Raw genomic sequence first — 13,609 nt, forward strand, 5'->3', positions numbered from 1 at the left:
AGCTAGAAAACAGATCCATTGTGATTCTGGTGCTTCTGGTAGGCTGCTTCCTTCATTATGACTGCCCTACAGAGCTCCCAGAAAAACATTCATGAAAAGAGACAGCAATGCATTTATAATTCCTATTTCAGTGGAAATAAATAGACGTGATTTTTCAAAGAAAACAAATTAAAAAATAATTTCAGTGTTCTGTTTCAATACTTATTTAAGCAGCAAAGTCTGTTAAACACATGCCTTATTCCTAAATTGTTATTGAAAATTATTTTACTGTGAGACTTACTGGAAAATGCCTTTTTTGATCCCAACAGAATGTATTTGTACAACTCTCCTTGGCCTTTAGAAATGATAGTTATACACTGGAATCTAGAATTCAGCAGGCAGAGAGGGAGAGAAATCTTACTGAAGAGAATGCTGAGAAGGAACTGGAAAACTTTAAAGCAGCCATTACGGTAAGAAACTAGAGGGAATTCTTTTCCTGAACTATAGTGTAAAGTGCACACATATTGCAAATGTGTTTGGCTTGTAAATTCAGCCCCAAAAAGTCATTTTCTGATGCTCAAACTCCTTGCCATGAGCTGCCTACTACTCTGAGAGAGGGCATCTTCTGCCAGAGTGAGCCAGCATTTGTGGAAATGCCTAGGGGATGCTTCCCTTGGTGTAGCAGATTTCAAGAATAAAGACTTGGAGTTTGCCGTTCAGTTCTTGATATAAGTTTGTGACATAGCTAAGAGCATTCTGAACTGCAGTTGGAGCACTAATCCTTATTCTCCTGAGCAAGACCTTCTTTAGCAGTAAATTTGAGGTGTCCAGATATGAGATACCAGAATTATTTGAAACCTGAATACTGAGATCTGTAACTTGAAACACCTCTTAACTGCAGGTACTAGAAGGTATGCTGTGTGAAAGGAAACAGCAAGGAATACTTAAGGAATAGGTCCAATCTCAGACTCAGGTTTTGGGCCTGAGTATACTTTCATTCCAGTTGTTCCTGCTGCTCCTTTACAGCAGTAGTTTTGAGTCCTTCCTGTCAGTATTCTCTGGGTCTTCTAACTGGAACGACAAAAAATTGCTATGATGTGTCAACTGAAGTGCTGTGCATGTCTTTGTGCATAAAGGAAGGGATGGTTAGACACCAGGCTGATCAATGAAATAGCCTTAGACACAGCATTCATTATTGCAAGGAGGTGCTGCCATTCTTATGAGAATAGTGAGGAGAATATATGATGCTCCCATTTGCTTTATCATCAGGTAAGAAAATACATAATTAAAGACTATGATCTTCACATCTTTTCATCTCGAATTCCAAATCTCCATTTTCAAATTACTGTTTCTGTAAAAAAAATGTTGAGAATATTTTGCTGCTCTTCACTCTAGTCTATGTGTAAAGAGCAAGCAGAAACATTAAACCTCAGGGCTTTCAGACTGAAATAAGTCTGTTAGATTTGCCATGTATTTCTGTCAAGAATCCCTAATTAGGCACCAAGGTTCATGTTGCCAGCATGGGACAGATGTGATTAGGATTTTCTTCCTTTAAGCAGTTCACATGCTACAGTCTGGCTTTTACAAGCTTTTTTACATTATTTATAACAAAGGGGAAGCTGCCTTCCCTATGAAAGCTTTTGTTCAGGATAGTGGAATAAACTAACAAGCAATTAAAAACATTGATGACTTCTGTAAAATCTCTGTCATACTAGACCTATACTTGTTCCAATCTCATTGAGTGGTTATCTTCACTTCTGTAGGACAGGTACATATTTTACATCTCAGTGACAGTTTTACCCATTTTTCTGATTTTTAATCAGTCTTGTGATAATTGATGTATTATTCAGAAACGTAATTTCAAGAGAAAGCTGATCTACATGAATTTCTGGGTTTTTGGGGTTTTTTTGAGAAAATAAGGAGGTTACAGTTGTCAAGAAAAAAAAAAATCTGAAATTCTGTGCATGATTTTTCCTAAACTGATTTCCTTATGCCTTTTTGGTTCTTGAAGTCAAATTCTGGTTACAATTTATTATCAAGGTAGCATTGCAATCCTTGAGACTATAATGTCTTATTTTGCAAATAAGTGAAGTAACATGGAACTGAAAGAACACGCGTGTCCTTCTTAATACTTGTGCCCAGAAAATTAAAATGTCCTTTGTCCCTCGGCAATCATTTTTATGTGCTAGTTGAAATGAACTTAGTATTTCTAGAGTTCACAGGTAGTGGGGAATGTTTCACTATGGATTTAAGAAGGGAAAGTATCACAAATGTACTAAGCCCTCTCCTCTCCAAATGCACCCTCTCTAACTCCTCAAACTGTGTCCCTGCAGCTTGCAGTGAAGCACCAGGGCAGCAGCACTCTGGGCTGGGTGTGGTGGCAGTGCTGGCACCCTTCTGGGTGTGCCGGTCTAATCTCTCCATGAGTTCTGCCTGGACATTTCTACCCCATTTTGGGGCTCTAGCCACTCCATTTGAACTAAAACCATGCTGATAAAGCTGCTGTATTTTTGCTTCAGTCTTCAGCTCACTTGTGGCACCACTATGAGCACAGGGAAGCCTACCAGAAGCTCCTGGAGGACATTGCGGTGCTGCGGCGTTTGGCTGCCAGGCTCTCGAGCCGCGCCGAGATGGTCGGAGCCGTTCGTCAGGTGAGGGCATCCCGACGTTTACCTGGGTCCTGGATCCATGGGTGCACTCTTTTCCAGCCTGGGCCAGAGGTTATGTTCACCCTCTGAGTTTTATTTGCCATTTTGACAGATTAAAGATATCTGTTGTAGTGTCAAGTAACACACCACTGCAGCCTGAAAACAATTCCAATGGTAGAAGATTGCCCATTAAGCTATTTAATACCTGTACAACAGGAGCATATATTTTTTTCAGAACTACAGCTGCATCACAAGAAACTAATTTCAAATCAGTGCAGCACATAATAATAAGAAAAAAACTTTTCTGGGTCAAAAAACTCATCTAATTCAGTCACCCGCTTTTGGCAATAGTTCAGTCTATTACAAAAAGTATGAAAAGAGAGTGAGTATAAAGAAGAACACATCAATACCCTCCCAGATTCAAGAATGTTCCCTCTGCCCTCTAAAGTTAACAGATTGATGTCAGTGACAAAGATCTTTGAGGGTTTGAAAACAAATGTGGTATACCACATAAGTAATCAGATAGGCACCCAGGCAGGGTGTCTGAATATATGAAAAAATAAATTATTTATTCTGTGAAATGCGTATGAATTGGCATTTTCTTCTATCTTAGGAATTTTCAGTCATGGAGGCAGCAATATTTTCTTAAGAACAACAACTCCAGATTTAACCCTGACATGGAGAATACATATAGAGGCAAATGATTTGTTGGAGATGTGTAGAGGTTACCTGGATGTTTCCTTCTCTTCTTCCTTAGGAGAAGCGTATGTCAAAGGCAACAGAAGTAATGATGCAGTATGTGGAAAATTTGAAAAGGACATATGAAAAGGATCATGCTGAACTAATGGAGTTCAAGAAACTTGCCAATCAGAATTCTAGCAGAACCTATGGTGCATCTGGTAAAGAAAAATCAAAATTTAAGGGTTTGTCTTGCCTCTAATTCAGAGAGATGTGGGTGCTATTAACAATTTAAAGTATTGGGAAACCTGTTCATCAAGTTATGATCTACAGGAGTAGATTTTTTAAAGTTACAGAAATAAGATGTTTCATATGAGCCATACTTAATGCTATAGTAAAGTAATTTGAAATCGCTATCACTTACCAAATTCTTATGAGACCAAATCATATTTTCTCATGGCCTCTTACAAATCCATGTACTCTGCATAATTTTAATGCAACTACCTTTTAGGTCTAGATGAAGGCAAAATTTAATTATTAAAACCACTTTTTTCTTTTTGCAATCTCTTCTTTCCTTTGCTGGAAACTGAAATACAAGGATTTTCCTTTGCAAGACCTTGTATATGGAGGCCAATAGTGGGATTTTTTTCTTTTTGCCTGATTCAGTGAAAATAGTACTGATTTGGTTATTTGCAATTATTTCAAATTTCTTGTGCAGGTGTAATTGAGAAGACAGCTGAATGACAATACTGTATGACAATAAATATATGATCACTTACAGACCCTGTGTAAATATACTGTATCTGAGTTTGAAATATAAGCAAGGTTTCTATTAATATTATTTAGAGATACTCACTAGTCTAAGACTGTTCTTTATCTTTATTTCTGTGCAGAAGATGGAGTTCCTCGTTCATCTAGATCCATGTCTCTCACTGTTGGAAAGGTATTTCTACAATATAAAGAAAATGAACGTTTTATGTAGTGAAATTTGTCTGTGTGTATACACTCAGTTCTTTAGGCTGTGCTCAAACAATGCTGGTAAATTCTCAATATCCTTAATGCAATTTAGTGCATGTGCTTTGCAATTTTGTATACATGACTTAGTATGGCTTTGTGCAATAATGGTATTGCCTGATGGGAAACTCTAGTGTTTTATTTCTCCAAAGCTTCCAAGTGCTGGAGATCAAGTCTGTCACAAAACTTGCTAAAACAACCAGTGATTTGGGATGCATGAGTCCCGGTATGACCATTAAGAAATGTGGTGATCAGGTGCATTATACTCAGTCTACTGTTTATTTTCATATTTTTATTTGATTGGGTTGTAGTTCTTTAGGTATAGTTTATTCCTGCCACCTCTGAGTGTTGGGTATAAAGAATTACAGCACAGAGCATGCAGAGGGCAAGAGGGGATTTCAGAATGAGAACCTCATAGGTTGAAGCAGAGGTCTCAAAGACTAAATTTAATAAGGACAAGTCCAAAGAATATAGAGGAGGAGAAAAAGAAGCTGAACACTGGAATGGACTGCCTACCATGGCTTCAGACTTCCCAGTGTAGTTTTTCAGGAGCACATTAAATAAAACTGTTGTTAATGAACAGGTATGGTTGGTTTTGTCTAGAACCACAATCATGGAGTAACTCCTAAGAATTCACTAAAGCTGTGTTTAACTCCTTTCCTGTAAAGTTGTCTAGAGCAGAATCTTAGAAGTGTTTGGATATGCACTAAAGCAAAACTGTTAGAGGCTGTAAGTGTTTTGGTGTTTTACTTAGTTGGAAGCATAGATTTTACATAGATTTTATAGGATGAAGCATTTGTCTACTTACCAAATGACAGCAAAAATTTACATAATCTCTGCTTGAACTAGAATATATTGTTACAGTTAGCATGTGTTTGTCATAAGAAAGAATTTTTATGGTTTTTGGGAAATATAAGCAGTGTTGCATGATGCTATCTAACAATTCAGGGCTGGGGAGAAGGGACTGTTTTTTTGTGGAAGGAATGCATGTTTTTGTTTCAGTAATATAATAAATATGTTTACATGTAATTAATATATCATAGTGGGCACAGTATATCATAATAGGGACATAGCAAGATAAGAGTTTAATGTATGACTTCATTATTTCCAGTCATTGTGACACTGGCACTTTCCCCAGTATCATTATGCATCTGCTTTCATCAAAGATAAAGGCCTGTGATAAGAGCTGACAATATAAATTCAGAACATTTCTGTTGTGTGATTTACACTGCTGGGCTTTCAGTATGGATGGAAAAGAGCAGCATCTCTGTGCCACACCTCATTTCACATTGAACACTTGCCTTACCATGCAGGACAAGATGAATTTCTGGGAAAAACCATGACCTTTTATTTTACTTTTGCTCCCAACTCTTCTTTTCCCAAAGGGGACACTGACCTACCTCTTTGCTGCACAAGTTAACCCACAGAATTGTTCTTCATTCTGTCTTGTTGTATGGTAGGAAAAATAATTGTTATTTCTCCCAGAATATGCCTCGAAGGAGAGTCAGTGTTGCAGTTGTTCCTAAATTTAACTCCTTGAACATTCCTGGTCAGTCACCAGCAGCTTCACCTATACCTTCAATGCCATCCCTGGTAAGTAAAACCCACATTTTAAAGTTACCAGTTTTTGTCTAAACCACTTTTGCATAGAGGAAAGCTATAGTTATTGTAAAAGGAAGGCTTTTCATTGATTTAACTTGTTTTGACTCCACCCTGGGTAAAGGGGATGAACGGAGGCAATTCCTGTTGTGTAAGGGGATATTGCAATCTTCATGAATGATCCCTTTGGGAGCAACTGAATAGGGCAGGCTGCTGATTCACAGGCACTGGACATTGGTGAGGCAATTTGCCTTTTAATCTGAAGTAACGCGCAGAAAGAAATAATGAAAATAGCTGTACCCTATAGAAGAGAAATTTTAACCAGAAACCACAGAACACAACTGGACTGCTGTTCTTCATTGCCAAACGTCCACTGAACAGACATAAATCTAATGAATGTACAGAAATGTACATGACAGTAATTTAGAGGTTCTGTGATGATCTGGGATCAGTGGAGCCATCAGCCTCTTAATTGAAAATTTTTTTTGTTAAACTTTAATAAATTAATGAAACTCAAATCTGAACATAATAAATCCATACAAATGCTTTGGAGAAAAACTGCAAGACATATTCACTGTTCAGAGATGAGCTAAGATGGGACATAAAGTTATGGAGTTTTCTGTTAAAAATACAGGATTATTTAAATGAGGGTTTTGCTGAGAAGCTAAATCTATTTATCTGTTTTACATGTAAGAAAAGCATCTGTTTGTGCAATTTATTTATTATGTACTCAGAGTCTATTGCTTCAGGAACCAGGTGTGTTTGTTTGTCATGGTTTATTATTAATTATTTTGGTTTAAAATTTCCCATTGAAAACATAGCTAATAAATGCATGTTCCTAGGATAATAGGAGTAAGAGAATAATTTTACTGGTCAGTGATCAATATATGAAAGAGAATGTTTTCCAGGGAAAAATAAACAGGGTAGAAGGAAATGTCAGAAAATTCTTAGTGTGCAAGTCCATTGTGTACTCTAGTTAATGAGAAGAACACGGAAGCACCACATTCAAGATACTTTGCTTGTGAGTGTGGGAAGGAAACCTAAGCAGCACACTGCCTTTGTCATTTTATTGAACACCCATTTGAAATTAATTAATGAATTTTAATTGGTATTTAATTATTTAGTCATGGATGTTAACTAATTAATGAATGTAACATTTATTGCTCTGTTTTGCTTACAGTCTGAATCACCCAGTAATGGAAGGAGCAACCTAACATCTACTCCTGCTCTGCCAGCACTTCTAGAAAAGTGAGTTTTGTCTAGGTCATCTCAGTACCTATTAAATGATAATACTAAATGAGAATTTAAAAAATCATATTTTTTATGATATTACTGTGATATTACTACTAGTGGCTAGAATGCTTTAAACATGCAAATTAAAAGCTTTCAATGTATACATCACTACAGAATATCGAATTTCATGTATTTTAGATTAGTGCTGAGGCAGGACAAAATTTATCTTATGTCTTTGTTTTACCTTGTGCTTTACTAAGAATGTAATTTTTCAACAACTGAGAAAACAAAAATGGGGAACTACAGCACTGGCTGCTGCTATTCAAAAAAACTCTGCAAGATCTAGACCATCTTTTGGAACTGCACAGAAATTCTGTGAGAAAATACAACAGCTGTAAAACCTTATCAATATATCACACCTAGGAGAAAAAACAAATCATGTTACCAAGTAACAGAGGCAGAACTTGAAATTCAAGTTTGATCCTAAGTGTGTGTGCATGGGCCAGCTGGTCTAGTAGTGTAGAATTACCCAGACTAGCACAGTTTTTTATGTTTAAGCACTTCAAGCTTATACTCACGGTTTGTTTAAAGAGCAATTGAAAATAATGTTTATTGTTAACAGGCCTTGAGAGAAAATCCATTGCCCACACATGGTGTCAATCAGGTTCAACCTGATTGAAAATAAGACCTGCAAAAAGGGCGAGATTCCAAAAGTTGAAATGGGATCCATTGCTGAGCTTATTAAACCCTGACTTTGATAGATCTATGTCTCAATCACTTAAACTCTCTGTCCCAGATAAAATAAATGACAGGAGAGCACTGCAGGAAGAGAGAAATATAAAAGAGCTTATCTTCAGGCTAAATGCTCCAAACTTTTACTTGAGAAAAGTGAGGCGTGTGTATTTCTTTTAACCTGTGCATCAGTTCAGCATATAAAGTCAGCTCAGGAGAATACTTACAAGGCAAATAAAACCAATGTTTTGTTGAATTAGTATTTGATATTACTTCTGTTATGTTCCTCCTATGTAGCAGGTTACAATTTATGAGTTTTAGAAAGCTGAGGGAAATGTTTTCATGAATAGCAAATAAATGTCATGCATGAGCCAGGAAACAAAGACTATTTTCTTCTTTTTTAAAGAAGAATAAAAAATATACTTTTCTTACCTTAGAAACATAATAATTACTGTTCTTAAATCACAACATTCTGAAAATAATATTTTTCTTGATGTTCAATTTTTTCTTTTGAATGACATTTCATTTCTCCAACATACATTAAAAAAGACAAATCATGACTCACAAAATTGCAGCATGCTCCAAATACAACACATTTCCCTGATGTTGTTTTCTATCTGTCTGTTTCTTTTGTCTTGGCAGTGGGAAGTCAAATGCAGAACCTGACTGTGAAACCTCAACTTCTGTGCTGACACAGAGTGGATTGGAAGAGATCAGTCCTGAAACTAAAGCCAAGATAGAAGAGGAAGCATATAACAAGGGGTGGGGATATTTTTTGTCAACTAAATCTGTAAATATGTGCTACCAGATGAGGACATGTGTTTTTAAAATTTGATTTTAAGTACAATAGTTATGTTCTTGGTGTCACAAAATGCTTTACACATCATATTTTGGGGCAATTAAAAACTTCGGGATCTGTTTCTGCATGTCAGTCAAAGAATTTTGCATTATGTGAAGAGTGAGACAAATTTTGATCCTCTCCTGCAGAATCCAGTGTGACATCTGACTTCAGCATTGAATTGCATTTATTCTCCAGGAAAAAAAGTAGTGTCTAGAGCATATTCAAAGTGATGGAAAGCTATAGAGAAATGTTTACTGCCTCCTTTACAATAGACAGAAATTGTTCTCTGTGAAGAAAAACTTTTTTTTTTTTTGTTGAAAATTATACATTTGGTATCAGCTCTAATATAATCTTCAAGAAGGGTGGCTGTCTGTGTGCCTTACTCATAGTCTTCAGCTAATTTTTACTCTTGTTTAAGTGGTGTAACACTTCTACTTGTGTTTTATTACATATAACAAAACAAAAAGCTAATTTTTCATTACATGAGATCATGCTTATACAATGTCCTAGACTAAGAAATAAATGTCTTGTCTGATATAGATATCAGGAAGCCTTAAAGAAGACCAAAGAACTTCAGGAACTGAAGGAAGAAGATGAAGAGACACCCAAAGAAAGTCATGATGAACATGAAGAAAGTGAAAATGAAGATGAGATAAAAAATCTGAAAAGCAGGTGAGACAGTGCTGAAATATGTCCATACAAGAGGGGCCACATTTTTCTACTAGTGGTACCCAAAAAAGTATTTTATACTATCATTTTGGCATGTTTTCTTCCTGGGGAAGCATATTGAAATAACAGTATTTTCACAGAAAGTAATATTCCAAGACAATGTAGTTGCAAACATAAAACTTTTGATATTTTGGTTAAAGCTGTATGTTGACATCAAGATGCTTCATCTTGATGGAGCTTGGTTCTGATTTGAGGTAAAGGAATGCTACATAAAATTTCCTCAGGTGCCAAAATGTATCTCTCTGTGAATATGTACTGCCTTTTAAAGGTTGTAATTCAGGAGTCTGAATTGGTGCCGTATTGCATTCCTGCCACTGGAGTGACACTCTATCCATCTACACCTAGTGCTCTCTGTCTGTACATTACAGAGGAATTGGATGCTGGCCAAAGCAAGTAATATGTCCAATCCCAGGTGAAGGCAGGGATCCTTACCTAATCCAGAAGAATTAATTTCCATTCCATAACCATTATAGCTATAAACATCTGTTGATTTCAGATTTCAGCCGCCTTCAGAGAGCAACCATCTCATTAGTCGTGACAGCCTTGGAAAGAAATGTTTACCACATATTCCAATGTCTAATTTAATTAATCAAGGTATGAACAGTGCAGAATTTTGCATGATCTCAAGCTCTGAGATTTGCCAGCTGACAGGTGGGAGAAATAGGAGTTAAGTTTATAGTCTCCAGATGTCTCACAAATATTACTCATATGGAATAGTTGGAGTTGGAATATCTGAGAGTACAGCTCTCGATAAAAGAACTTAACAGTTTGATTCTTCTTTGACAAGATGTTTGTATAGGCAAAACAAGCTGAAAAACTTAAGACAAAAAATTTGCATTTGATTAATATATAATAGTTTTCTTTTCATTTTACAGCAGACTTGAAGTCGTCGTTAATTATTTATATATCCTGTACCCCAAACTGTGCAAACACTGGAATGTGGTGTGGCTTGTGGTGGCTGCAATAGTAATTTTTGCTGTGGTGTTGGGAATCTACCATTCCTACAACTCCTGTGATGAAAAGTCAGAGGCACCTGAGGGGAAGGCCAGCTGCTCTGCAGCCCAGCAGTATTCCTGGTGGAACTCAGGATTCCGACAGGAGCAACGCACCACGGAATAACAAAGGAACAGCCACGTCCTTACGGCCCCGGAGCAAGTTTGTGTATTAGAGTACCATTGTTATAGGTAGTGTTTAGTCATCCTTGTGGCTGTTCCACTGATCCCTTAGCAAGGCAAGTTGCTCTGCACCACCAGGTTTGGGATACATGGTGAGCATTCCTTGCTAAGATGCCAATCTGATAAATAATCCTGTCCATCCTCTTATTGTAAAGGACTCGTACAAATAAAGTAGTATTGAATCGTGGTAGGGTTGTGGCAGTAATCAGCAACTTGCAAGACATTTGAAAGAATGAGTTGCACAGGACGTTGACATTTTGAAGACCATCATAAACCCCACATTTGCAGTTAATGCTTTACTTTGTGTTTCCTGAATTTATTGTTGATTGTTGAAGTACTAATTACATTTAAGTCCTTTGGGTTTTAAGAGGCTAATTAATTTCCTTATTCATGACTATTGGGTAGAAATAGAAACACTTCCATGGAAGAATATAATTATATTCTAAGACCAAATGCCTAGCTGCTAAAGTAATTTTATACGAGGAATGATCTATATGATTATTTAAATGGAATGCTAAGTATGTGCATAAATGTGTTTTATGATATGCTTTAAGAATGGGACCACCACTTTTTTTTTAATGGGATACTCAACAGAACCTGAAATGGGGTTTAGGTGGCACAGCTGACATCCTCCAATAGGTCTGGAAACTTCTGATATATAAAGGTTTCCAAAAATGTATGTGTGCCAGTCAGAGTCAGTACTGGTTATGGCCAAAAGTGGTAGCTGCCTGGAAAGGTCCGTGTGCCACCCAATCCCAAAACACCCAAGCAGTCTTGTACATGGGAAGCAATCTTCAATTCTTGATTGAAAAAGAAAACAAAAGCTCTTCCAACTTCAGTATGGAGGTGACCATACCAAGAGGACTCTGCCCTCCTGCTAACACTGGAATAGGCATTCTTTGAGATCTGCAGCAGGAACAGAGTTCTGAGAGCAGCCAGAACCCAGCCAGTGCCTACATGAAGCAGGCCATGGTAGCAGTGAGGCCTTAGGAGAGCTCACTGATGTTTTCAGTAGTTCATTTTCTGATCTGATCTGATACACTACCAAAGCTGGAAGAATCTTTTGCCCAGATTTTTTGCCAGTTCTGCCTATTTGGGAGTTGTGAGTTCTTACACAAGAATGTGAAAGCCTGAAATTTTTGGATAAGCAATTTGGAAATGGTGAAGCCATTACCTGTACAAAACCCAGCACCTAGGGCTGAGACCAAAATGTGTGTCACTGGAGGTGTGCCATTTGTACCTGCTGAGCATCCCTTCTAAGTGAAAGTGAACCATTTTGTCTTTCCATAGCTACAGCCACAACAGCAAATCCAGGGTGACCCTCAATTGCACTCCTGTCCTGCATCCTCCTGTCATTTTCTGGTTGAGAAATGGGTCTGTTTTCCAACAGAAGGATAAGAGTGTTATGAAGTACTGTAATTTCAGTTCTGATACAGTCAATATTGTCCTGTCTTCTTTTGGTGGAAACACTGAATCTTAAGCTGTCAAAGAAAACAGGTTTCTAACTCAGAAATTTAGTTCACACACCTGGCACTAATAACAAATATCCTGCTGGTGAATTTTTGTTGGCCCTGTGTTTCTTAGGGAGACATTAATATGGGGAAAGAAAAAAAAATTAAAAAAAAACAAACCACTACCAATTTTTTTTGGAGGCTGGTGAGGGGAGTCTAAAAGTAATTAGAAGGGTTTATTTTTATACTTTAAAGTATATATATTGAGGATTAGTGTGCTTAAGGAAGTTCAAAAAGGATAACGGGGAAGTGTGATTTGGTCTAAAATTGCAAATGCAAAGAATAAGGAGAAGGTTTCTTGCAAATGACTTGGATTCTGGTTCAGTTAGAATTTCTGACTGTGAAGAACTACTGTGACCTTTCAGGTAGTTTCAGTATTTGAAGAAACTCGCCAGTTGTTTCTTTAATACTTCTTTTCTAAAATCAGCTTCTTTAACTTAATATTCTTTACAAATAACATTGGTAACTTAAGGCAATAAAATTGAAAGTAAATACTGCTAAATATTCAGATTTTTCTATGCCAAAAATTATGGCATATATTTATGTGACTGTGGAAATGTTGGGCTGCACTGAAGAAAATTAACAGTGCCTGTAATTGAATTAATTTGTTTTTATTTACATCTGCACTGTTGTAAGTCCAACAACTTATTTTAGATACACATAAAAAGTTATTGATATCAACAAGACTCTAATTGCTTAGTGTTAAGCATGTGAAAAGCTCTTTTTGGTCAGTGGGTGGATGAGGTCTCCATCCTGTCTTAAAATTCAGCACACTGACTTCTTGTGGAATTAGTGAAAAGGGACAATTCCCATAAGTAGCTCCCATGAGTAGTACTGATTTGAGCTGAACTACTTGCATGTCTGAGGTAAGTATAATTTAGCCACAAATGAACTGAAAGAAGAAAAAGATTTTAGTGGGGGTGTAAAAATGAAGATAAAGTTTACTTAAAAAAAAATTGTTCTTTTTGTAACTACTTTGAGCAAACTGTCCACTAAAAATAACAAATCACAATGACTAACAGCACACTAAATAGCTATGCTTATATTTTTCAGTTATTCAATTAAAACACCTTTTGTTTAATAGGAAACTAGATTAAGCTCAAAAATGATTCTAAATACAATTTTGTCTGTTGGATATTAGTTTGCTTTATCTGGAAAAAAAAAGCCAAACAACCTCTTCTGTGTTCAAAGATCACATCAGATAACAAGAAACAGACCTATTATTTATGCTATTAACACTGAAATAGTTTTCTTGAGGTGCAATATTTATTTTTCTGCTTTAACAAGACACATTTATGGTTTCTCCTGCACAGCACAAATGTTTCTAGCAAAAGGAATTTCAAAAGGGCACTATTTTTGTGTATCATATTTAAATTTGTAATATTGTAAGATTTTGCACAAGTGTGCTGGTATTGTACTGTATAGTATCACATACTTGAGTTTTGAAATAAAATTATGGTTTCAAAGTCC

The 13,609-nt window shown here is 36.6% G+C and overlaps 1 protein-coding gene across 34 annotated transcripts in view; it reads left to right on the forward strand.

Moving 5' to 3' along the window:
- IRAG1 (inositol 1,4,5-triphosphate receptor associated 1) overlaps positions 1 to 13,608 on the forward strand; it is a 61,014-nt gene extending 47,406 nt beyond the window's left edge. For 30 of the 34 annotated variants that reach the window (XM_072930732.1, XM_072930731.1, XM_072930737.1 and 27 more), the window contains 9 exons: positions 309 to 449; positions 2,499 to 2,630; positions 3,385 to 3,526; positions 4,199 to 4,248; positions 5,805 to 5,912; positions 7,099 to 7,166; positions 8,526 to 8,645; positions 9,265 to 9,396; positions 10,329 to 13,608. In XM_072930732.1, coding sequence (XP_072786833.1) covers positions 309 to 449; positions 2,499 to 2,630; positions 3,385 to 3,526; positions 4,199 to 4,248; positions 5,805 to 5,912; positions 7,099 to 7,166; positions 8,526 to 8,645; positions 9,265 to 9,396; positions 10,329 to 10,572 — 1,137 coding nt within the window. In that variant the 3' untranslated portion in view covers positions 10,573 to 13,608. The remainder of the gene's footprint in view (positions 1 to 308; positions 450 to 2,498; positions 2,631 to 3,384; positions 3,527 to 4,198; positions 4,249 to 5,804; positions 5,913 to 7,098; positions 7,167 to 8,525; positions 8,646 to 9,264; positions 9,397 to 10,328) is intronic. The other 4 variants (XM_072930729.1, XM_041716719.2, XM_072930736.1 and 1 more) reach the window with 1 other exon arrangement.
- The last annotated feature ends 1 nt before the right edge of the window (position 13,609 follows it).

Source organism: Taeniopygia guttata, chromosome 5 (assembly GCF_048771995.1).
Source record: "Taeniopygia guttata chromosome 5, bTaeGut7.mat, whole genome shotgun sequence".
In the NCBI taxonomy this organism is placed as follows: Eukaryota; Metazoa; Chordata; class Aves; order Passeriformes; family Estrildidae; genus Taeniopygia; species Taeniopygia guttata.